Below are 26,881 nucleotides of genomic sequence, written 5' to 3' on the forward strand. Positions count from 1 at the left end.
CTACTACTCTTAGCTCCATAAATATACACATCCCCCTGTCAGCTTAAGCAGTTGACAGTTTAGCTTTCAGCCCAACCAGAAATCAGGAGGGTTGGGAGTAAGCTTGGCATAATGCATCAGGTTTTGATCGTAGCCGTAGTTAACATTAAGGCAGAGTGGGAAGGCGACGAGGAATCTCAATAGTGTCCTTTTATCTCCCTAACAGGTGTCAAAATGGAAGAGACGCTCCCCCCTGGCACCAGCTTGAAATGCACAATCTGTAACTACACGGCGGATTCTCTTATTACATTCCAACATCACATCCTCTCTCACCTGTCACAGGCAGCCTTCAGATGCAATCACTGCCATATCAGCTTTCAGAACCACAGGGAACTATTGCAGCATCAGGACTTACACAGCCACCATGGCCACGGCGGTGGCAGCAAACTTCACAGGGAGAGCGACAGCGAGCACTCCCCCAGGGGAGCGGAGGAAGCCCTGCAGCAGGCGGCGGCCCGCGTCGAGCTGGCCAACCGGAAGGAAGCTCTCCAGAGTCCCAAAGGATCCCTCAGCAAGGACGCCACCACTGACAGCGAGCTGGAGAAGGCTGAGAAAAAGCCCATGCTGTCAGGGTTGAAGGGGGACGGTAGCCATCCGGGCAGTAAGGCCAGCTTCTCCTACACCCGGATCAAGTCTGAGCCCTCCAGCCCCCGCTTGGCCTCCTCTCCTGTTCAGCATAACATGGGCCCCACCTACCCTATGGGGCCCTTCCTGTCCCAGTTCGCTTTCTCCCAGGACATTTCTGTCGTCCCGCAGGCTTCTGAGATTCTGGCTAAAATGTCAGAGCTGGTGCACCGGAGGCTACGCCACGGAGGGAACACGGTCTACCCTCCGGTGATCTACAGCCCCCTCATCCCCAAAGGGGCCACGTGTTTCGAATGCAATATCACCTTCAACAACCTGGAAAACTACCTGGTCCACAAAAAGCACTACTGTAACAGTCGTTGGCAGCACATGACCAAGTCGCCTGACTTCTCCAGCATCTCAGACAAGGCCGTGAGCCCCAACAGCGGCCACAGCTCAGTCAGTATGCTCACCGGATGCCACCCGTCTGAGGTCACCGACAGCCACCTGATGCAGTCGGCCTGTTTGTCAGTCAACTCTCAGAGTGTTCTGGACATGATCAATGCAGGAGGGGCAGTGAAAGGCCCTGGCCCAGAGAAGGAGCTCCCGGGGCAGGTTAAGAAGGTCTCCACCACCCCGACCGGCGTAGAGGAGAGGCTGAACGGGAAGCAGCAGGCGGTGGAGGGGAAGAGCCCCACTGACACGCCTCTGGTGGAGACTGACGTCAACGACCCCAACCAGACTTCCTGTGCGGCCTGCAATATAACCTTTAGCCGCCACGAGACCTACATGGTCCACAAGCAGTACTATTGTGCTACGCGTCACGACCCCCCCATGAAACGCATGTCCGCCAACAAGGTTCCCTCCATGCAGAGGACCATGAGGACCCGCAAGCGCAGGAAGATGTACGAGATGTGTCTCCCAGACCAGGACCCGAGAGGACCCTCCATTGGGCAGCCAGGGTTCCTGGGGGTCCCTCCTATGGCGAACCCCTGTACGTCCCAGGAGGCGGTGGAGAGCCTGGCCGACCGCTTTCACCCTCGCTGTGACGTCTTCCCAGGGATGGTCCCCAAACACCTGGAGGCTTCCCTCACCGTCACCAAGTCTATCATGGCCCCCAATAGTAATGCCACTATGGACCAGCAGGAGCTGGACGCACCCATCGATCTCAGCAAAAAGTGCTCGCCCATCCCCAATGACAAGACATCGCCCAACTCCCCCAAAAGACTGTTAGACTATCACGAATGTACAGTGTGCAAGATCAGTTTTAACAAAGTGGAGAACTACCTAGCGCATAAACAGAACTTTTGCCCTGTGACAACAGCCACAGCCACCCAGCAGCACGGTGGTGAGACCATGTTCCCAGACGTGGTGAAGAGTGAAGGCAGTAATCCTGATGACGCCTACGATAAGAGCCCATGTGAGAAGAACGGCAACGATAAAATGATTGTGCAGAACGGGGGTGGAATGTTCCCCCCTCACATGGGCCCAGTGCCGGGTCTCAAGCCCTTCAGCGAGGCTCAGCTCATCCCGACTAAAGACGAGAACATGTTTCTGCCCCACTGCCTTTATCCCGGCGCAATAAAGAAGATGAAAGGCGCCGAGCAAATATCGCCCTACTTCGGGATAAAGCCGACCGATTACGTGGCCGGCGGGCTGGTCATGCAGGGCGAGAGAGAGGTGAGCAGCGAGCAGGAGCAGAGCACTAATGGAGGGGGACCAGAGACGGGGAGAGAGCAGCCTGCTGCCAACGGCTGCCCACTCCCCAGCAAAGAGCCACTGCCCCTGCTGCCCAAAAACAGGGGCATGGTGATAGTCAACGGCGGTCACAAGCCAGAGGAGCGCTCGGGATCGGGGCCCGTCCCACCCAACCAGGATAACCAATCCCACAATCCCCAGCAGCAAGACGGCCACCCCTCACCCACGTGGGGCGCGGAGAACCCGTCCGACTCCAACGAGAACGTGTCGCCCGCGTCCAAGTCTCCGACCGAGGAGACAGTGCCCACGGTGACAAAGGGTGTGAATGGGTCGTCCCAGGCTCCGGGCAGCGGGAAGTACTGCCGCCTCTGTGACATCCAATTCAACAACCTATCAAACTTTATTACCCATAAGAAGTTTTACTGTTCGTCACATGCTGCGGAGCATGTGAAATGAACTAGTTCCTGTTTAGTTTTCCTGTCCCTTCCCACTCCCCTTTTTTCTGTTTGGGTACACTGTCGTGTCTGGAATAATGCATCACTCACGCAGTTCTAAACGCTGCTTGTGGACAATCAAGAGAAGCTTCTTCTTTCATCATTTTAACACCTCATTGCAAATCATTGGTTAAAAAAGAAAAAAAAAGAAAAAATGAATCCAGAGTAATATTGGTGCCACTTTCTCATTTATTTATTTTACAATCAGTATTAATAGTAGTGATCTTAATTTAAAATTCAAATGAAATTTATATCAGAGTTGTTTGTAATGTTATTGTATAGTCATTCTTGTGTAGCACACATATTGTTTACACTATAATGTAGGCTCAATGAAACGATAGAATACAAATGAGATGCATTTTAGACACAAAATAGCTACTGAAGCACTTGTCTATTCTTATTTGCTGTAACAGTTTTTGTATATGCCTAAATGTCATTTGCAGCTTTGCTATTCATGACTCTGATTCTTGGCCTTAACCCTTAGGTGGGATAGCCAGGTACAATCGAGCTGCATCTTCTGTTTTGGCATACACTTGGCTTAGCATACGTATGTGGCTGTGTCCCTTTCTCTTTTCTTCAACTCAGACGTGGATGTTTTCAGGAGGATGGCAACATTGTTGTATAGTACTCATATTTCTGTTTGCTGAACTACACTTTGGTCTCCCTTTTTAAAATTTGCTGTCGATGCAATACTTTGTAAATGAGGGAACATTACTGAAAGCAGTATTATGAGGGGGACTGCATATATTTGAGGGAAAAAAATTGTACAAGAATTACATTTATTGCTGTTGATGATGGACAAGCTGGTTGGTTGACGGGGGATACTGGTGTAAAATAATCATTCCAATGTCCTAATTATGGGAGAGAAAAAAGTTTCTTAAAAAAACGTTGTTGCTATGCATGTATATGGATGGAAGAAAATTCCAGAACTGTTGGAAATAATTTTTATTTTGATGTGGTGTCATAATTAAACTTAAATCCTCAGGATAATCCAATGATGTTTGGTCTTTTCTTTCAAAGCTACAACACAGTACCAGTGTAGTGGATGTGTACATTAGATATAAGGGACAGAGTGCTCTGTTCAATCCACATCACGGAAATTCAGCTTTACAGCGTGAATCAAATTTAAAGTCAATGTTCCCGCTTTAGAGGAGACTGCATTCACGGTAAACGCTGCATATGTCGGCTCAATCGGAGATTACTTTTACATCGTCACGTTTACTTTCTATCATGGGATCTATAACGCTGCAGCTTTACAGACTGACTAGATCCCAGAAAGATAGTAGAGTTAACACACAGACACAAATTAAGAAGACTATTATTTATTTACATACATTAAGGCAAAACTGTCTGATATTTGTAATAAAGTATACAAAAAATAAATCAATCGATTGAAACCGGTTTTATGTGTGGACATATACTTGACATGTGTTCCTGTCAAAAATCATCACTGGAAAAAAACTAAACATGGAACCTCTGACATATGACTTCATCTTCCAGTTGTGAGTGTAGTTGAGACATTTGGCAGCAGAATCAGTGTGTCACTGGCACAGAATTCAAACCTTGAAATTAGAGCATATGAACTAGATGTCTCCTACAGATCTCTATGGTCATTGGCTCTGCTGTTTGGACTGCCGTTGGGACACCAGCTTCGACAGGTGTTTGCTAACAACAGACGGCCTCTTGTAGATCATCCTGCGGTCCCCTCCTTTAACATGGATCTGGTTGGCCGAGGGGTAAGTCTGCTCCAGTAACGTCTTCTGAAGCTGGGCCACCACCTGATATGGAAGCACATAGTCAGTCAATGTTCATTTGAGTTAGTTTGAGGGCCCTGTGAGAAACAGTCAATATGCATTATCCCAATTCCATCCATCCCCTTTCTCCCCGAAGTGTGCAGTAGTGCAGCAGTAGTGCAGTCCCCCTGAACTAGTGCAGTCGTTGGCTAAGATGGCAGCGACGAATGGTGCATTGCCTCGAGCTCCTACAAAACATTGCAGGTTTCTTTTTCTAAAAAAAATCTTACTCAGTTTGTTTTGTGCATTACTTCATACCCCCCAGGTAGAACTATTGGAATTTGAATCGCTTGGTAGTCACACCGTCCACCTGACCTTCCCGAATTCCCAAAGACGGCGGAACAATGGTCTATGTTCTTCAGTGAGGCGCCGGGTTGCCTGGGAGTCCTACCGGAGAGCAGGAAATAGACACAGATGGAGAGGCAGATGTGGGAGGGTCTTAGTGAGATTGAGACGCTGGGTGACCCGTCCTCCATTACCGAGCATACTACTCTCCAATGTTCAACCATTAGTTCATCAATTTTATTCACTCAGAGCGAGGATCTCCTTCCAGAGGGACATCAGATTCTGCAACATACTCTGTTTTTCTGAGACCTGGCTTTCCTCCCACATCCAAACAGATTATATACAACCAGCGTGTTTGACAGTTCAACAAGCAGATAGGAAGAGGGCTCTCTCTAGGAAGAACAAAGGCAGAGGGCTCTGCTTTATGATCAATAACAAGTAGTGCGACGAGGAACACTTACAGAAACTTGCGAGCTTCTGCACTCCCAACTTGGACTACTTGGTCAAATGTCACCCTTTTTACCTTCCGAGAGTTTTCAGGGATTATCGCTACTTTTGTGTACATCCCGCCCTAAACTGACACCAAAAAAGCTCTCAAAGATCTTCATTGGACCCTGAATAAACTGGAGACCGAGTACCCGGAGGCAGCGTTCATTGTCGCGGAGAACTTTAACAAAAGTAATTTGAGAACCGTGCTTCCGAATTACTATCAACACATTAACACGGGTATAAGGACATCTCCTGTCCTCTTTTTGGCAAATCTGACCATGACTCCATTTTGCTCTTCCCCACCTACAAAACAAAGACTCAAGAGGAAAGTTCTGGTGGTCAGGTATGTACACCGCTGGTCTGACCAATCAGAATCCATGCTTCAAGACTGTTTTGATCACGTGGACTGGAATATTTTCCTATGCTGTTCAGCTCAGCCTTCAATACCATAGCGCCCCCTGAGCTCACAGCTCTGGGACTTAAGTTCTCCCTATGCAACTGGGTCCTGGACTTCCTGACGGGCCGCCCCAAGGTGGTGAAGGTATGCAACATTACCTCCTCCACATGGGGGCCCCACAAGGGTGCATCTTATTAGTCTCCTCCTGTACTCCCTGTATACCCACGACTGCGTGGCCTCACACAGTTCCAACTCCATCATCAAGTGTGCTGATGACACGACAGTAGTAGGCCTGATTACCAACAACGACAAGACGCCCTACAGGGAGGAGGTAGGCACTCTGACGGTGTGGTGCCAGGTGAACAACCCCTCCCTCAACGTCAGCAAAACAAAAGAGGTGATTGTGGACTTCAGGAGGAACCAAGCTGGGCACGCCCCCATTCTCATCAACAGTCCCATCAAGAAACCTCAGCCACCCGCGTGACGAATCAGACGAGGGCAGTACAGGAGCTTCATGGCTAAAACGAACATACTGGCCAATAGCTTCTAGCCCCAGACCATCAGGCTGCTGAATAGCCACCACTAGTCAGCTACCTGCTACCTTGAAAGTTCTAGGATTTTTTCAACCCTACCCATGAGTACACACTTCAGGGTGAAGATTGAGAGATGGATTTGGGCCAGCCACTAGACAGACTAATGGAGGGAGGAAGGTTGTACACTACTCACTTGGTTTAGAGGAGCAGGAATTTGCTCATCAAAAGAATCCCCAATAATCACACTCACAGAAGTCCTACTGGAGAGGGGTTTGAATTTGGAGATTTCCCTGAAAGATTATCAAAACATTACATACAAATCTCAAAATAAGTTTGCTTTTACACTTGTACATTTTGGATATACTGTAGAGCATATCCAAAATGATTGTGTGATGACAGCTTGATATCACATTCACATGTACTGTATGTTGGTCTCACCTGACTTGAGAAGCACTTTCATTCAGGAAGAAATGTTCATCTACAGCACTGCTCTGGTGGGCTGGGTTACTGAGGAGGTACTTCTGAGAACACAAAGACATATGATAACATTGGACCATGGCCTGAAACTAAGTGTGTGCATTATAACCTTCACTTGTCTCTCTCCAAACCTTTCTCTTTTCCTACAATTTAAGCAAAATGACTCACTTGATGTCCTTATCTCCTTGGTAACTGTAGTATTTCAAAAGCTGAAATCTCTGTTGCTATCAAAAAGTGAGTTCCAGGAAATAGAAACAAGATATTTTCACAAACCATTCAGACTTTAACCTGGAACAGTTATCAATAGTCTCTCTTTCCTCTCTCTCTCTCTCTCTCCCCTCCCTCTCTCTCTCCCCTCCCTCTCTCCCTCTCTCCCTCTCTCCCTCTCTCTCCTCTCTCTCTCCCCTCTCTCTCTCCCCTCTCTCTCTCCCCTCTCTCTCTCCCCTCTCTCTCTCACCTCTCTCTCACCTCTCTCTCTCCCCTCTCTCTCTCCCCTCTCTCTCTCTCCCCTCTCTCTCTCTCCCTCTCTCTCTCTCCCCTCTCTCTCTCTCCCCTCTCTCTCTCTCCCCTCTCTCTCTCTCCCCTCTCTCTCTCCCCTCTCTCTCTCCCCTCTCTCTCTCTCTCTCTCTCTCTCTCCCCTCTCTCTCTCTCTCTCTCTCTCTCCCTCCCCTCTCTCTCTCTCCCCTCCTTCTGAGGAACGATCATTACTCCACCACTAGCTCCATCATGTGGCTATGTTAGAGATTGTTCTCCAACACAACAAGGTTGGACCATCACACCTGAACACCTCCTCCTGCCCAATAACAGAATAGGGAATTTCATTTCTGGTGTCAGCAGGTATACTGAGGCACATTAAAATCACACATTCAAATGCATGGTTTAAAAATAAGACATTGAGAACATACGAGCTGTTGACCTGACCCCAGATATGTTCATTTGGTCTTTAAGATGGACCTAACGCCTTGAGGTTTTCAGCAATGTTTCAGTCAGACTCACCTGTCTCTGTATGAGGTCTTCAGCGATGTTTCAGTCAGACTCACCTGTCTCTGTATGAGGTCTTCAGCGATGTTTCAGTCAGACTCACCTGTCTCTGTATGAGGTCTTCAGCGATGTTTCAGTCAGACTCACCTGTCTCTGTATGAGGTCTTCAGCGATGTTGTCCCCCATGATGGCTGGCTTTAGCAGCCCCAGAATGATGAGGATGCGGCTGATGCCTGTGGCAGCTGAGAATTGCATGGCTTGGAGGGATGGCACCAGCTGACTGTACCTACAGACACAACAACATGTGACTAACTATAGAGACACACAGAACATAACATGTGACTAACTATAGAGACACAGAACACAACATGTGACTAACTATAGAGAATCAGAACACAACATGTGACTGTACCTAGAGAGACAAATACACAACAGACACACACACACACGTACTGTACCTAGAGAGACAAACACACAACATCAGATTGTCAGGAATGAAAAGCTTAGCAACACCAGCCCAACAACTACCTGACTCAGAGACGTCATGCTTATTACTTTTTTTGTTTTGTTGCGGGCACCAATGTCCTAAATCAATATATTTGAAAACGTTTGTGCAAAACATTTCTTAATATACACTGAACAAAAATATAAACATAACATGTAAAGTGCTGGTCCCATGTTTCATGAGCTGAAATAGAAAAATCCCAGAATTGTTCCATATGCACAAAAATCTTCTCTCAGATTTTCTGAACAAATTTGTTTACATCCCTGTTAGTGAATATTTCTCCTTTGCCAAGGTAATCAAGAAGTTGATTAAACAGCATTATCATTACGCAGGTGCACAATAAAGGGCCACTCTAAAATGTGCAGTTGTCACTCAACACAATGCCACAGATGTCTCAAGTTGAGAGAGCGTACAATTTTTGAAAACTGTCAGAAACCGTCTCAGGGAAGTTCATTTACGTGCTTGTGTTCACCGGGATCTTTCCCTGAATGTAGTTTGGCATCTTAACCAACTTCAGTGGGCAAATGCACACCTTCGATGGCCACTGGCACGCTGGAGAAGTGTGCTCTTCATGGATGAATCCCGGTTTCAACTGTACCGGGCAGATGGCAGACAGCGTGTATGGCGTCGTGTGGGTGAGCAGTTTGCTGATGTCAACGTTGTGAACAGAGTGCCCCGTGGTGTCGGTGGGGTTATGGTAAGAGCAGGTATAAGCTACGGAAAATGAATACAATTGCATTTTATCAATGGCTATTTGAATGCAGAGATACCGTGACAAGATCCTGAGACCCGTTGTCGTGCAATTGATCTTCCGCTATCAACCTCATGTTTCAGCATGATAATGCACAGCCCCATGTCGCAAGGATCTGTACACAACTTCTGGAAGCTGAAAAAGTCCCTGTTCTTCAATTGCCTGCATACTCACCAGACATGTCACCCATTCAGCATGTTCGGGATGCTCTGGATTCCAGTTCCCGCCAATATCCAGCAACTTCACACAGCCATTGAAGAGGAGTGGGACAACATTCCACAGGCCACAATCAACAGTCTGATCAACTCTATGCGAAGGAGATGTTTTGCGCTGCATGAGGCAAATGGCGGTCACACCAGATACTGACTGGTTTTCTGATCCATTTATTTCAATTGACTGATTACCTTATATAAACTGTTACTCAGTAAAATTGTTGTGTTTAGATTTTTGTTCAGTGTAATTGCATGCCTCTTCCTTTAACAGACAAGAATTTAAATGGATTTCCAATCCTGATATTAAATGATCCCCAATTGCAATATTTCAAAACTGACAAGAATGGAGTATGATTATAGAACAATGCATGCAATATGATTAGAAAACAGCCCTAGGCTAGGCTGTGTTTCACTGTTCTTTAGGCTGTGTTTCACTGTTCTTTAAGCTGTGTTTCACTGTTCTTTAAGCTGTGTTTCACTGTTCTTTAGGCTGTGTTTCACTGTTCTTTAGGCTGTGTTTCACTGTTCTTTAGGCTGTGTTTCACTGTTCTTTGAGCTGTATTTCACTGTTCTTTAAGCTGTGTTTCACTGTTCTTTAAGCTGTGTTTCACTGTTCTTTAGGCTGTGTTTCACTGTTCTTTAAGCTGTGTTTCACTGTTCTTTAGGCTGTGTTTCACTGTTCTTTAGGCTGTGTTTCACTGTTCATTAGGCCAGCAGCAATAAGCCCTCTAAGCTGAAAGATTGCAGGGGAGAGATGAGGCTAGCAGAGTCCTTGACCTTAGTTTCAACTACAACATCATAGCGATGTGTTTATTCTGAACAATCTTGGTTACAACAGTGTTACATATAGACAATGTCGCATCGGTCTAAAAACAGACCTATTGGGAATATTCATTAGAAATATGATATTAATAAATATGTATTTTCAGCCAAAATCCCAAACTTTCTCTAACAGACGTTTTGACAGGAGAGAATGAGAGATATTTTTTGGGGCAAATGAGGAGAGCAGCGCTGGGATTTTGTAACTCAGGAGGGCCAATCGGTCTCGGCTCACTGGTGCTTTGAATTGGCTGGTCTCAGCCTGCAGAGCCCAATCAAGTGGCGTCCGCCTCACAGCTGCCCCCCCCGCCACCCAACAACCAGTGCTCAGCCCCCCACCCCTAGTGTTCAGCCCACCCATCTCAGACCACCCACAGCCCTGAGCCCTTGCCCTCAGTGCACCCCCAGCCCTAGCTCTCAGCCAACCCACCCCACAGCTCTGAACCTCACAGTTATCCCCACAGCCCTCACCCAACTGCTAGGCCCACAGCCCCAAGGCCCAGGCCTCAGCTCACCCCACAGTGCTAGTCAGGCCCACAGCCTCCAGCCAGGCCTCAACCTAGAGTGCACACCCCCCCGACCCACAGTGCTCACCCCACAGCTTTCACCGCAAGTCGACATTGGCTTGTTATTTCCCACGTGTTGCGATATAAAGTTTTGTCAAAGGACGTAAATCCTTATAAGGATGTGGCCTGATGTCTAGACGAGGCAGTAGCCTGATGTCTAGACGAGGCAGTAGCCTGATGTCTAGACGAGGCAGTAGCCTGATGTCTAGACGAGGCAGTAGCCTGATGTCTAGACGAGGCAGTAGCCTGATGTCTAGACGAGGCTGTAGCCTGATGTCTAGACGAGGCTGTAGCCTGATGTCTAGACGAGGCTGTAACCTGATTGGGCCTCAGGTATTTGGAGAAACAAATGTTAACAGTCTTCCAGTCTTAAACTTCAGCAACAATACACGTGCCTTTAATGGGACGTTCTACCTGCTACACAGCAACCAACCAAAATGGCTGATGGCAATGCCGGACCCCTAACGGCTGTATTGTAGCAGGGCTGTTAGGAAGAGGTCACAAATAGACAAAAGTTTAATGGTGGCAGCAGACAGGAAAATAGTTGCTGCTACCCGTCTCAATTTCAGCTTCACAGACCATTTTTCTTCTTCAAATCAGACATTTAAAGACTGACATTTTGACATTATCATCTTCCTTGCCACTATTTCACCCCTGAAGTCATTCTCGCCCCACAATTTAGAAGGGACTCTTATAACCTGGCTCTTTAGGGACTGCTCTGTCTCCACACATTTCCACCTGTCACCTTTTCCTCTCCCTTAAAAACTTTATCAGCCCCTGTTTGAATCTGGTCAAATCATTGCTCTGTCTGTCTGTCTGTCTGTCTGTCTGTCTGTCTGTCTGTCTGTCTGTCTGTCTGTCTGTCTGTCTGTCTGTCTGTCTGTCTGTCTGTCGCATTATTTCAAAGATTCTCCAGCCACCTGTCCTGTCCCTTCTTATTCCCTCCATTTTTAATTCTGCCCGGGAGGGAGGATTATGCGAGGGAAGGCATGCGTGTCAAAGGGAAATTTAGCGGGTAAAGACAGCCCAGATTGGCGGGATGAATTAAGGCGATAAGAGGAGAGGGAGTGGAGGAACCATGTGCAAAACGCCTCAGCCATGTTGGTCATTTCAGAGGGCTCTTCTTTCCCCTTCCTCCTCAGGAGCGGCAAGGCAATATCTAAATTAATAACGTGGTGAAATGAGTTTGTGCGGCGGACTTTCTGCTGTTTGACTTTCCCATCTGGATTAGTGCAGGCTGAATAGACGCTCTGTTACTTTTGTTACAACTGTCGCAATTCACTGTCGGAATTTGGCCCCCCGACAAGATAAGAGGGCCCTGCCTCATTAGCATGTCATTCCATATGCAGGGCCTCCATTACCTGAGAGGGAGCTCACGGACAAAATAGACTATTACACGAGTAGAACGTGGAACATGTTCTATTACATGACTAGGAGAGAACACAGAACATGGACAATTACATTAGAACACAGAAAAGGGACTATTACGTAGGCTAGGATGTAGAACATGTTCTATTACATGACTAGGAGAGAACACAGAACAATTACATTAGATCACAGAAAAGGGACTATTAAGTAGGCTAGAATGTAGAACATGTTCTATTACATGACTAGGAGAGAACACAGAACATGGACAATTACACAGGTTGGCATTTTATTGTCATGAATCTTGCCCTGGAGGCAACTCTGCAGAGTGGTCACTAGCTGGCACAGCCACAAATTCATACAATCTTATTTTAAACATAACCCTAACCACACTGTTAAGTCTAATGCCTAACCCTGACCATAAATTACATCCAAAAAGTACATTTTGGTTTTCATACATTTTTACAATACAGCCAATTTTAACTTTGCAGCTGGCCCATCTAGTGGAAATGGGTCAGTTCTGCCTCCTGGGCAAGATTCATGAAAATAAACATCAACCTGCAACTATTACAGGAGAGAAAACGGAACAGGGACTATTACAGGAGAGAAAACGGAACAGGGACTATTACAGGAGAGAAAACGGAACAGGGACTATTACAGGAGAGAAAACGGAACAGGGACTATTACAGGAGAGAAAACGGAACAGGGACTATTACAGGAGAGAAAACGGAACAGGGACTATTACAGGAGAGAAAACGGAACAAGGACTATTACAGGAGAGAAAACGGAACAAGGACTATTACAGGAGAGAAAACGGAACAAGGACTATTACAGGAGAGAAAACGGAACAGGGACTATTACAGGAGAGAAAACGGAACAGGGACTATTACAGGAGAGAAAACGGAACAGGGACTATTACAGGAGAGAAAACGGAACAGGGACTATTACAGGAGAGAAAACGGAACAGGGACTATTACAGGAGAGAAAACGGAACAAGGACTATTACAGGAGAGAAAACGGAACAGGGACTATTACAGGAGAGAAAACGGAACAAGGACTATTACAGGAGAGAAAACGGAACAGGGACTATTACAGGAGAGGAAACGGAACAAGGAGTACCACACAAGTAAATATGGAGTAAATATGGACTATTGCAGGTGTATAAAACAGAGATTCATCACACACGTGTCAAAAAGAAAGTGTAATATAAAACTACAAGTGATTAATTGGGAGATACCTGTGAAATACAGTGACACCAAACAGAAGGTAGAATTATTCTCATTGCTACCTTGTAGTGTTACTTGGAAATACTTCTAATACAGGGCTCCAGTCACATTCAAGTTCCGAACATTTGTAAATGAAATCAAAGTGCCATTCTTCCTGAGATGAACAACTACTGAAACTAGAGACATGCCTGCAGACAGATGGCCTTTTTATTAAACCAAATGAGCAATTCCCCACTTGGCCAAAGTGTGGCAGTGTTGTACTAACCAGAACAGCCAGACCAGCAGCAGTTCCTTCCTCCCCGAGTCAATACTATAGATTCTAGTGAAGGAAATACATGGGGGCCCGAGACAGCCCTGCTTGATTAGTGGAACGGAGCAACAATAGTTACGCTTACAACGGTGCCAATTAGAATTAATTGGGGTTCCTGACTCTCCTGCTTGTCTCTGGGGAGCTGTGCTGTTCTAACAGTTAGAGGCTGAGAGGAGGTAGAAACATGGCTATTCTCTGTACAGAGAATATATTTGACTCCTATTTGTATTATATTTGTCTCCTATTCGTCTCTCAGCCTATGCTGATGATGTAGTTGTGTTAGTGAAAAATCAAGCGGAGGTGGATAGTTTGAGTATAATGGTTGATCGTTTTAGGGGAATATCCTCTGCAAAGGTAAATTGGGAAAAGAGTTGTGCTTTACAGATTGGAAAATGGGCTGGAGGGACCATGGCTTTGCCAGGGGGGCTAGAATGGTGTAAGGGAGGTTTTAAGTATCTTGGAGTGTACCTAGGAGATGAGGGGACTATGGAAAAAAATTGGAGTGGGGTGGTTGAAATGGTGGAAGGGAGGATGAGGAGATGGCGTTGGTTATTATCTCGTATGTCATATAGGGGGCGCACTATTATAGTTAATAATGTGATTGCCTCTGCACTGTGGCATCGGTTGTCAGTTTTAGAACCACCATCTGGCCTTCTGGCTAAGATACAGGCAATTATTGTGGATTTTTTTTGGGATAAATATCATTGGGTTCCACAAAGTGTTTTATATTTATCAAAAGAGGAGGGGGGTCAAGGTCTTGTACATCTTGCTAGTAGAGCTGCTGCTTTCCGGTTTCAGTTTATTCAAAGGTTGCTTTATGGACCGGAAAAGGTGGTGTGGAGAGGGGTGGCAGGTCTTGTATTACAGAGGGTTGGAGGATTAGGATTAAAGAAGGCTTTATTTCTGGTTGATAGTAGACAGATTTCTAGGGAGGGAGTACCTCCGTTTTACAGAGGTCTTCTCAGAGTGTGGAGCATAATGAAGGTGTCCAGACGAACTTCAGCGGAGTCAGTGCATTGGTTGTTGGACGAACCTCTGGTGTATGGGGCAAGACTGGATTGTACAACTGCAGCTGTTCCACATTTCTCCAAGATTTTGGTGAAGGGCAAAATCATCACCTTAAAACAGTTAATGGCCATGGCTGGGCCCGCCTTAATGGATGGAAGACGGTTGGCTGAACATTTGGGGGTGAGGTCGGAAAGGATTGTCGAACAAATGCTGGGAAGCTGCAGGAAGGCTCTGTCAGAGGAAGAGTGGGGAATGCTTAATAGCCACGAGAAGAAGGTACAAGATGAAGACGTCTCATTTCCAAGACTAGGGATTACACCAAATATCCCAGAGTCAGAGAGAAAGGGTTTATTGTTGGATTTGAGAGGGTTGGAGGAGGTGGGTTTGGATGAGGTGAATGGGAAGGACTTGTATAGGGGGTGTGTCAAGGTGTTAAATAAAGATAAATTGAAAGATAGAAAAGACACTCCATGGAGGGTAAAATTGGGAATTGATGACAAAGTAAAGCCAGCATGGAGAGCACTGTACAAACCACCGTTACAAAAGGGTACTGGTGATATGCAATGGAGGGTTTTACATGGCATTATTGCAGTTAATGCTTTTGTATCTGTCATTAACTCAGATGTTAGAGATGGATGTCCTTTTTGTAATATAAGAGAAACCATTTTTCACTGTTTTATGGAGTGTGAGAGGATAAAACCTCTATTGGAAATACTGGAATCTTTGTTTAGAGCTGTAGGTGAGATTTTCAATAACAATGTTTTTATTTTGGGGTTTCAATATAGTAAGCAACAGAAAAGAAAATGTCAACTGTTAAATTTTATTTTGGGACAAGCTAAGATGTCAATTTTTTTGAGTAGGAAACATAAGATAGACACGGGATATGAGAAGGATATAAGAAGTGTTTTTAAAGGATTAGTGAAAGCAAGAATAAAAGTGGATTTTGAGTTCTTCTCAGCTGTAAAAGATCTCCCAGTGTTTGAGGAGAAGTGGGCATATGAAGGAGCGCTTTGTTTTGTAGAGGAAATTATTTTTTGTTGAGGAAATAAGTTGAATGTATATGTTCTTTTGTATTTTTATTTTATTTATTTTGTGTAGGAATTACATTTATTGTTTCATTTCTGAAAAGGTAGTGTGTCATTATTTATGTTAACAATTGAGTAGAAAATAAAGGTTTTATAAAATCTCTCTCTCTCTCTCTCTCTCTCTCTCTCTCTCTCTCTCTCTCTCTCTCTCTCTCTCTCTCTCTCTCTCTCTCTCTCTCTCTCTCTCTCTCTCTCTCTCTCTCTCTCTCTCTCTCTCTCTCTCTCTCTCTCTCTCTCTCTCTCTCTCTCTCTCTCTCTCTCTCTCTCTCTCTCTCTCTCTCTCATCAATCGATCGATCGATCGATCGATCGATCGATATCCTAACAGAGCGTGTCATATTTCCTGGTGTTACTGTCCACTCCACTAGGTCTTGTCTACTCCCGGAGCACATTGGTGAAGCTGCCTATCTGGGCCCTGAGTACCCCATGACATGGTTTGGGAGGCTTGGAGCCTGGCCTTGCTCCACTGGATTATTGAACACAGGCAAGCAACACACCGAGTGAATGAGCTCAGAGGAGAATGCTGCTGCTACATGTGCCTGGTCTGCAGAGTGGCTGGACTGCTGTCTGTCACTATACAGTCCTCAACTTAGACATAGCCACAGAGTATGGAAAGATCTTTACATCAGCTCTGGTATTGGAGGTGTTGTCAATAACGTCACATTCTACCTCGTGCACGTCCTTTGACTATTTTTGGAAACGGCAGCTCACAACTTCAACCCTAGAGACGGTCCCTTTTTAGTCATGCGTTTCAGAGCCAGCCTTCTACCCAGCCTGTAAAACTGCGACTGAAAGCGCAGATGGACACACACTTTCAACAAACAAAGTGAAAAGAAAAGCATTTGGTTGATAAATCAAATTAAACGAGAGGAATCATCTAAGCCCATCACACCAGTCCATCATCTGACAAAGTGACAGTGAAACAAAACTATCTCTGCCTACCTTCCTCTGCTAGCGGTCTGGCTAGGGGGGTCTGAGTGTCAGAGAAACAGGAACACAGTTTGCCCAGCGCCGTCTGAGACAGCCTGTATCCTCAGTGTGCCCAGCGCCGTCTGAGACGGTCTGTATCCTCAGTGTGCCCAGCGCCGTCTGAGACAGCCTGTATCCTCAGTGTGCCCAGCGCCGTCTGAGACAGCCTGTATCCTCAGTGTGCCCAGGGCCGTCTGAGACAGCCTGTATCCTCAGTGTGCCCAGGGCCGTCTGAGACAGTCTGTATCCTCAGTGTGCCCAGCGCCGTCTGAGACGGTCTGTATCCTCAGTGTGCCCAGCGCCGTCTGAGACAGCCTGTATCCTCAGTGTGCCCAGGGCCGTCTGAGACAGTCTGTATCCTCAGTGTGCCCAGGGCCGTCTGAGACAGTCCGTATCCTCAGTGTGCCCAGGGCCGTCGGAGACAGTCTGTATCCTCAGTGTGCCCAGGGTACTAATGAGGGATCAGATGATGAATGTGGCCTGGCTGGATGTGATATGGAGTCTCCATCTGGGCTCATAACTCTATCAGGTTTCCATACCGGTGAGACTGATCCACCACCAGACCACCCCCCAGCTGGGCCATGCCCAGGCCAAGCCCACCACCCCAGCTGGGCCATGCCCAGGCCAAGCCCACCACCCCAGCTGGGCCATGCCCAGGCCAAGCCCACCACCCCAGCTGGGCCATGCCCAGGCCAAGCCCACCACCCCAGCTGGGCCATGCCCAGGCCAAGCCCACCACCCCAGCTGGGCCATGCCCAGGCCAAGCCCACCACCCCAGCTGGGCCATGCCCAGGCCAAGCCCACCACCCCAGCTGGGCCATGCCCAGGCCAAGCCCACCACCCCAGCTGGTACAGTAGCTCATGTGTGCCTGCTGAGAGACAGACAATCAGGTGGGGCTTCCATCACCTCCACCACACCATCAGACACATTGCTTTGACCCTCTGGTTCTGCTCATTTAAAATGTCACTGCAGTTTGACCAACCATTAACCCTTTAAAGTAAACGCCTTCTTAGGACATCAAGCCTCTTCCTCTCACCTTAACCGACACTGTCCTTTTCTTCTACTTGATATTATGAAGAGGGCAGATGTTGGTCATACTAACATGAAAACAACTTTGTCCTGAATATCTGAAATAAGGAAAATAAGCAACATCATGAATGTAATTAGCCTATTTCTAAATAGTTATACCCCAGTGATTTCATGATGCAAAGGATTCAGTTTGAGTAAACACATTTGAAAAGCTAGAGTAAAATGGTGTTTTGACAATCAAGCAAACGCTCATTAAACAAACAATAAGGACAAGCTCATTAAAATAGAATACTTCCCACTGTTTTGGATTATATTAAATAGGAGTCAATATTTTCCAGAGACAAATTCCTTCTGTAATACACCAACTCTAATACACACACACACAAACACCGTCTCTCACACACACAAGTTATAAGGTCCAATTATAAACTGAAGTCTGGTATCTATGGTTCCCCATCTCCTTCCTATATAAAACACTAAACACTGACTGTTACAGTAGATATTAGGAATCTGGCCTTCATGCCAATGTGTTATATTTACATGTAGGCCATTGTCTAGTGTAGACTTTAGGGAGAGTGTAGGGTTGCCTGCAGATTTATGTGATTCTGCTATATATTACACTATCATCAAGTGCGAACACGAAAATACTGTACATATGAAACTGGGTCAACTTCACAAGACCCATTTTCAGGGCAAAGAAAACAAACTCATTGTATGCACTTCATCCTGTAGGGATCCGACTAAAACTATGTCCCTGAATGAATGCAATCTGTATGGCTAGACAGGGGCTTCCACTAACTCCTGGCGTTCTGCTGACTTTATTTCTCATTAGGAAGTAGTATCTCTGGCTCCTAGCCTCAGAGGAGAAATACCAAAAGGAAAGATATAGCCTGGGATCCAAACTGAGACAATGGTGAAATAGAGCATATCAGTTTGGATTCCAGGCTAGGGAACTCTAGTCTCCATCTCGCTCTACTTTCAAGTTGATATAAAATAAAATAATAAATAAAAAAGGAGAAATTCTCAGGAGACGGTGCCGATTCATTTTGTCTGATAAAACAGCAGTAATTTGGGAGAGAGCCGTGGTTAATGAGAAGGACTTTGATGTGTAAATTCTGGAGCCCAGGCAGAGAGCAGCCTCGCTGATACCGTCTCCTCTGGTACCATCACGGCGTGTGTGTGATGTGTAAATTCTGGAGCCCAGGCAGAGAGCAGCCTCGCTGATACAGTCTCCTCAGGTACCATCACGGCGTGTGTGTGATGTGTAAATTCTGGAGCCCAGGCAGAGAGCAGCCTCGCTGATACAGTCTCCTCAGGTACCATCACGGCGTGTGTGTGTGTGTAAATTCTGGAGCCCAGGCAGAGAGCAGCCTCGCTGATACCGTCTCCTCTGGTACCATCACGGCGTGTGTGTGTGTGTAAATTCTGGAGCCCAGGCAGAGAGCAGCCTCGCTGATACCGTCTCCTCAGGTACCATCACGGCGTGTGTGTGTGTGTAAATTCTGGAGCCCAGGCAGAGAGCAGCCTCGCTGATACCGTCTCCTCTGGTACCATCACGGCGTGTGTGTGTGTGTAAATTCTGGAGCCCAAGCAGAGAGCAGCCTCGCTGATACCGTCTCCTCAGGTACCATCCAGCGTGTGTGTGTGTGTGTAAATTCTGGAGCCCAGGCAGAGAGCAGCCTCGCTGATACCGTCTCCTCAGGTACCATCACGGCGTGTGTGTGATGTGTAAATTCTGGAGCCCAGGCAGAGAGCAGCCTCGCTGATACAGTCTCCTCAGGTACCATCACGGCGTGTGTGTGATGTGTAAATTCTGGAGCCCAGGCAGAGAGCAGCCTCGCTGATACAGTCTCCTCAGGTACCATCACGGCGTGTGTGTGATGTGTAAATTCTGGAGCCCAGGCAGAGAGCAGCCTCGCTGATACAGTCTCCTCAGGTACCATCACGGCATGTGTGTGATGTGTAAATTCTGGAGCCCAGGCAGAGAGCAGTGTCGCTGATACCGTCTCCTCAGGTACCATCCAGCGTGTGTGTGTGTGCGCGCGCAACGTTGTATGAATGTTAAGTTGTATCGGACGTTGTTGCACTTGTATTATGTTCTAAAGAATGTCAATACACACATACTCCGGTGGCTCCGGATAGAACTACAAAAATGGTTTCAGTAATCTTGATATCACATATTTCTTGTTTTCTATCTAAAATCAGAGACTAATAATATAAATCTACTTTAGGCAGCAATCCTTTCCTCGGTTGATTTCTAAGTTGCAGAGTAATTGGATGTCCAGCCAGTACACTGTAGTCTGCTAGGCAGCAGGGAAATTAAATGAATGCCTATTAATCAGAGGATAATTGGACACATATCTCTGATAAATGACACGGCTCCACTTACAGTCACGTACAAATTAGGCCATTTTCAACGACTCATTTCTTATCTCACTAAAGAAATGAAATGTTATATAACCCCACAGAGCAAATGGGATGCTGGTGGAGGGAAATAACAGACAAAACTAGGGTTGGAAAATCCCTGGAACTTTCCTAAAATTCACAGGTTTTACAGAAATCCCATCGTTTGGAGGATCCTCAGATTTCCTGCATATTCATTGCTTATTCCAGGAATCTTCCAAGTGCAATTTATGGAAAACTTAGACTTTTTGGAAAAGTTACAAGAATTTCGCATAACAAATGTTTTCGTTTTTTTGTAAAGCATATGGAAAGTGTTTGTTCATGAATAATAACTTTGAATACAATGTTGTTGTTCAAAGATGTTACACTTGGGGAGCGTGTAGCATTCACCCTCCAATTGATACAAAGAATAGCAATATTTTAAATGGTAGGGTCAAACAAATTTTCAGCTTACATATTTTCATGTGTTTACCTGTATTGTTTTACAGCATATTACCATATTGTTTTACAGCATATTACCATATTGTTATGTAAATCACTGCTATTTACTGATGACTATGAATAACTGACAGTTTCACTAATGTCCTGCCTGATTATCATAATATCCTATATGGTAATTTATGAACAATGAATATGAATAGGGTTATATGTCCATTATCCACAGCTTGACATGAATCATGCATAGGGAAAAAAGAGGCTTATTATTAAAATGTGTGTCATCTCTCCCCCACCCTAATTCTCCGCTCTCATTTATTCCTGATGAAAGAGAGTGTGATCTACTAATGAGTTCCTTTGGCCTCATTAATCATGTTAATGCTGCTTCCTGTCCAACAGAGATAATCAACTACAGTGGATCCTATCCACTATCCATACAGCAAATATGGATGGAGTCAAGGGCTTGAGTAACACAGTAGTACCAACTCGCTCTGCTCCTCCTTTCTCCCTTCCCTTCCCTCCCTCTCCTCTGTTCCTCCTCCTCGAGGTGACTTACCAGTACTTCTGCCACTGGTCCACCTCAAAGATGTCCTCTGGAATGGGATCAATAAGGACAAGGTCTGACACCTGCCTGAGGACGGAAGAGGGGGGGGGGGGGGGGGAAAAAGAGAAAGAGAGCGAGAGATAACACAGTGGGAAAAGGAGAGGACACAGAAAGAAAAAAAGAGAACGAAACAGTGATGAAGTGGGCCTCCAGTGTCCGTTCTGACCCATCCCCTATACCCTTCCTGTCCTGTCCGTAATGAGTGTGAGAAGGATTTCTCTGCCCCGGTTGTCTGTCTGTCCATCTGATTGATCCAGGCCCACTGGCAGACAGATGGATGGGCCCACACCCCATCACCACATCCAGGGGGGAATATATTTTATTCTGCGGGTGTCATCCTCTCACCATCGCTTAATTTACTCTCTTAACTGACGTACATCACGGCTGATGAAACGCTAAATCTCTCACCTCGGGCCGGGAGGCTGATCCCTCCCTGCTCGTGTTAATCACTAGGTTTCTCAGAAATGGGGGTTGGTGTGGATGTGGGGAGTGGGGAGTGGGGGTAGAGAATGTATGATGTCCCTGGGTTTGATGCAGTGCTGAGTCTAGCTACAGATTGTGATAATACTTTTGAAGTACTGGAGTTACTGTAGTCAATAATGTGAGAGGGAAGAGGATGGAACTCAAACAGGGATGAGAAAGTGAGAATGCCCAAAGTTTGTCAAACTGTACAAATCTTTCCCTTTCATTTGGGATAGAGGCATAAAGCTGAATCTACACAACCACTTTGGAGATATGAACATATCAACCAACTTTTGGAGTGAACCTATCACTAAGTGATCTCAATATATTTTGACTTGTGGCAAGTTTGGCAAAAAGAAACGAGTTAGCCTATATTTTCCATTGAGATTCCGTTGCTAGGTGGGCAGGGAGACTCACGCGTCATGGATATGGCTGTAGAACCTGGCGTTGAGCGTGCCCAGTTCAGACCCCACCAGGATGAAAGGCGTGGCTAAACCAGCTAACCTGATGAGGCGGTGGAGGTCGTCCACCATTCTGTAGGGGGAAAGACATCAATCAATTCATCAAATGTATGTCTTTACAACCACAGCTGTCACAAAGGGCTTTTACAGTAAAACACATCAAACCCTAAGTCGGCAGCTACACCATAACAACAGAAACACTGCCATTGAAACCCTTGAAATCAGCCAATGTAAAGTAGCCTAGTGGAAGAAGCCCCTGAAGTCCCCACCTTTGCCTTGTAAAGCAGGACAGATAGAACAGAAAATCATCCAAAAGAAAAAGAGAGAGGGAGCATCGTCATCAAAGTGAAATGCAGCTCCCCACAGACAGCCATCTGCTGTGTTGGGTCTCTTACACTAATAAATCAACATTGGAGAGAAGAGGCTGGGATGAAGAGGTTTCACTGCAGCAGCAGGGAGAAGACAGCAATACAGTCATCAAACCCTCAGCTTGCCAGCTTATTGAATTCTGGGTAATTGATTGCTTGTATCAGAAGAAGACAGCCTGCTCTGCTGTTAGCCTGTGCCAGATCCCAAGGTAACAGAGAATGCTGACCTGACCGTCCACATAAAACCACGACGACATCCACCCATCACTCAGACAGATTTAATGCTTAACAACACGTTACTTTGTCAGCCAGAGAGATTAGGGGAGAGTCAAGGACAGGGCAGGCCATGGCAGGGAGATTGTAGGGCAATGGACCCCGATGTCTCTGACTGGACAATCCATGAGGTGGCCACACATGGCGCTTAGCCAAGGGGAATAGTAAATCTGATAGGGAATGGTGTGTGTGCTTGTTGAGAATCAGGGCTTTAGAATAACTTGCATCAAACACCTATTACCTTGACTGTAGTAGTAGACTATTAGGTAACACTATTTTTTGGGTACTTTTTACCCCCTTTTGTCCCCAATTTCGTGATATCCAATTGGTAGTTAGTCTTGTCCCATCGCTGCAACTCCCGTACGGACTCGGGAGAGGCGAAGGTCGAGAGACATGCGTCCTCCGAAACACGACCCCGCCAGGCCACACTGCTTCTTGACACACTGCTCGCATAACCCGGTAGCCAGCCACACCAATGTGTCGGAGGAAACACCGTACACCTGGCGACCGTGTCAGAGTGCATGCACCCGGCCCACCACAGGAGTCGCTACAGCGCGACGGGACAAGGACTTCCCGGGCCGGCCGAACCCTCCCTAACCCGGACGACGCTAGGCCAATTGTGCGCCGCCTTATGGATCTCCTGGTTGCGGCCGGCTGCGACACAGCCCGGTATCGAACCCGGATCTGTAGTGACGCCGCTAACACTGCTTTAGACCGCTGCGCCACTCGGGAGGCCTATTAGATAACACTTTACATTAACAATGCATGAAAAACAAGATGGAAAGGATGCAAATTTGCACGACAGAGTAGCCTATAACTGCTTCATTTTGGTATTCTGGGGCAAGCAGTTAGAGGTAAAACTTTAAAACGACAGGATAGAGAAAACAAGATTCTTACTGTCCAGTGGTTGAAATCCCCCAGACTTTCTCCGTCCCTGTACTTTCATTCTGCAGGACTCTTTTGCTGAACCCCAGTCCCACTCTGTCATAAGTGCACACCTGTGGGTGGGAAAATAGGATCATCAATCAATCAAATGTATTTTTTAAGCCTTTTTCACATCAGCAGTTGTCACAAAAACATTGGAACCAGGACAAGATTTGCAACCATGTTATACACAATCGTCTTCTGGTCAGGGAATGTAGTCCATCAATTTGTTTGTCCCACAAAAATAAAACCCTTCTAGAACTGTTGAATCATTAACAGAGTTGCCTGAAACGATGTACTGTATTTCTCCTTACCTTGGTTAGCAGTGCAACGTTCTCTTGTACATGAAACCAGATGTCAGAGGACATACCAGTGGGAGCATCCAGTATGACTACACAGGAAACAGAGTAGTTAGGGCTTACATCTGAGAGGAAATGACAGTTGTGTTGACATTTCTGGCAAGCTAGCAGACTTACCAACTGGCTGTCCTTGTCCTTTGCACATCAGGTGCATCTTTTGACCTAAACCGATATCTATAATTTCACCATCTAAAAAAAAAAGATACAAATTAATCAATGCTGATAATCTTAATCATAATGTAAGGGTTTTATTGGCCTTCTGTACTCATGTACGCATTAAAGAATAAAGTTGCGAGAGGAAAGTGAATGTCAGTGAGGCAGGAAGGTGAATCTCATGTTTGCAGCAGGTTACCTTCTGGCAGTAACAGTTGGCCCTCTCTTTGCAATGATGCATAGTTCAGAAAGGGAGGGATGAGGATGATGAGGAGGAGACATTTTCCAACTGAGGTAACGGTCGACCAGCATCTGCTCGTTTTAGCCCCTTGTTGTTGACTGGTCTCTCCTGAACCTGCAGTCTGTCTGTCAGTCTATCATAGGAGAATAATAATCAACATGTTATATCAATGTGTGGATAAGCTACCTAGTTAGTATTTACAGCTGTCAGAAAGCCATAGTTACATAAACATGTGTCAGTCAAAATGCCTCTACAATGAGCGTTGGAATGGCTTTAACTAACGCATTGTGTCCACATGTAAGTTAAGTCATGTAATCAGTGTAACGTTAATGGAAGATAGTAATATCAGGGCTAGGTAAAGTAATTACCTAGGCTACTAGCTATGCCTTGCGGTAGTACTTAGCTAGTTCAGTTTGATCTGAACATCTGAGAGGAGATGGCAGTGGTGTCGACATTTCTGTCTCGCTAGCTAACCAAGCTAGTAGATTAGCAGCCTAGCGAAGTACAGTAGATAGCTACCTTTTTGTCTGTCCTAGCATCTCCAGTGGCTTCTTGACCGTCTGTCCTTCTGCGCATTTTTAAGTGTCAAGTTTGAATAAAGTATTACATAAACTATCTATCTATCTACTAGCTGAAACCGGGTGGTGAATGCACAGAATTGAATGAATGCACCGCGTTAGCTAGAACTTCCTGGAAATGTACAGACGCCGAAATGGGACAATAATGCGTTTAGCTAAGAGTTGACACTGCAGCAGAAATTAGTGTTCAGTGTTCACTGCCACTGCCACTGCCACCGCCTTCTTCTTCTTCTTCTTCTTCTTCTTCTTCTTCTATGACGTTTAGCGGCGGTTGGCATTACCGCCACCTACTAGACTGGAGTACAACTCCCTTATACTTTACTTGAAAAATAAAAATGTACTAAATAAATACCCTACCATCTAACACTATACTCACTAGGTTTAAAATTATATCAAATAAAATTAACACCCCCCTACTCCACTAATTAAATGTATTTATTCCTACCTCATGCCATCACCCTGAAAGGATGGGACATCACCACTTCACACATCCTGTAACTCTTCTGCTGTCAAGTCTCGCACACCCAAATACCTCTCTGCAGCTGCCACCATAACATCAATTTTCGGAGACTTCCGTTCCATCCCTGCAGAACAATTAATAACCATTGCTATAAATGCTAAAAATCCATTCTTACTGAAACTTATTTGACTTTTTGGCCTATCCCTCTGTATGGGTATATCTCTACTACTCTCACCACTCCTCCCCCTTAACCCATCTTCCTCTACTTTCTTCACTGCCTCTGCATATGACAACTTCTGCTCTACTTTAACCCTGGAAACCTCAACCTGCCTCTCTCACACGGGACATTTCTGATCCCCAGCTCCATGGGCACCCCTACAATTAACACATTCCACTACTTTCCCCAATACTACACATTCCTTTGTCTCATACCCTTCTGCACATTTCTCACACCTTGGACACTCCCTCCTACACACTGATGCCACATGCCCATAAGCTTGAGACCTGTAACATCTTAATGTATTCGGCACATACACTCGTACAGGATAACTTATATATCCTTACTTTTATATCCTTCTCTTTGTCAGGCAAAGACTCAACTTCAAAACTCAAAAGAACAGACAATGACTCTTCTGTTTCCCCACTCTCGTCACCCTGTCTGCGTCGCATCAAACGACGAGCATCACATACACCGGGAATCTTTGCCCTCAGCTGGTCAACGTTTATATCTACTGCTACCGCAGTTATCACTCCTTTCATTTAGCCCCTTTTCTTGAGAACAAAACCATTCACTTTTCTTGCCCCCATTCGTTTTACTTCGAGCGCATTCTCCATCTGACCAACAGAAACACAAACAATTATCACTAGACCATTTCTGGTTACCCTCACCGATTCCACATGACCCAACTCTTTTTTCACCCACCATGAAACCACAAATGGATCAGCCAAAAGGCAAGAGTCCGCTTTTTCCATAAACTTCACTCCTACTGTCAGACTCGTCTTCATCCCGATCCTCGGTGCATACCTCTGTCTCCGATAACTTCACTGCACCTACCACCTCCGATGCTTCAGCCTCATTCACTTCCATTTCTCCTCCTGTCTTCAGCTCCCTCTGCTTACACTTTCTACCATTCTTCTTTGACAAACCATCTCCCTTTTTTCCACCATTTTTATCTGACTCAAGCTCCCCCTCTTCTTCCCTCACTCTCTTAGACCTCTTCTCCCCCTTTTTCTCTCCATTCCTTCTCCATTTTCCAAGTACACGTCTCCTTATGATAATACTGCCGCTTCATCCCTGACACCCATCTTGTACTTGCTTTCTCTAGGGATGCCATTTTCCCCTTCCGGAGATCTGCTCATGTCCCCCCATCTTCAGTGTTCACTGCCTTCCAAAGTGTCTTGCTGCTGCACTATGGGGATATGGTCATTCATGTGTTCCTATTGGACAAAACACAACCTAAACAATCTGCAAATGCATCCAACACGTTTGTAGAGTTACAAGCTTGATAGTCATTGTGTGGAAAGTACTAAACCTTTGACTAGGCCTACTTTTGCACTTTTTTTGT

General features: G+C 45.9%; 2 protein-coding genes across 2 annotated transcripts in view; one reads left to right on the forward strand and one right to left on the reverse strand.

The window, feature by feature from the left end:
- The window catches only part of zfpm2a (zinc finger protein, FOG family member 2a), a 146,916-nt gene extending 143,131 nt beyond the window's left edge, over nucleotides 1-3,785 (forward strand). Inside the window, exon 8 of the mRNA XM_038994537.1 lies at nucleotides 206-3,785. Within this exon, the coding sequence (XP_038850465.1) occupies nucleotides 206-2,757 (2,552 nt within the window). The 3' untranslated portion in view covers nucleotides 2,758-3,785. The remainder of the gene's footprint in view (nucleotides 1-205) is intronic.
- Nucleotides 3,786-4,095: 310 nt separating this feature from the next.
- On the reverse strand, nucleotides 4,096-25,063 carry si:dkey-122a22.2. Its single transcript, XM_038994536.1, has 11 exons — nucleotides 24,798-25,063; nucleotides 24,237-24,411; nucleotides 24,002-24,073; nucleotides 23,840-23,916; nucleotides 23,499-23,599; nucleotides 21,917-22,033; nucleotides 20,990-21,064; nucleotides 7,898-8,036; nucleotides 6,731-6,813; nucleotides 6,486-6,582; nucleotides 4,096-4,573 (listed from the first exon to the last, which is right to left on the reverse strand). The coding sequence occupies exons 1-11, from the start codon at nucleotides 24,852-24,854 to the stop codon at nucleotides 4,406-4,408; spliced, it is 1,161 nt and encodes a 386-aa protein (XP_038850464.1). The 5' UTR covers nucleotides 24,855-25,063; the 3' UTR covers nucleotides 4,096-4,405.
- Between the last annotated feature and the right edge of the window lie 1,818 nt (nucleotides 25,064-26,881).

Source organism: Salvelinus namaycush, chromosome 5 (assembly GCF_016432855.1).
Source record: "Salvelinus namaycush isolate Seneca chromosome 5, SaNama_1.0, whole genome shotgun sequence".
NCBI lineage: Eukaryota > Metazoa > Chordata > Actinopteri > Salmoniformes > Salmonidae > Salvelinus > Salvelinus namaycush.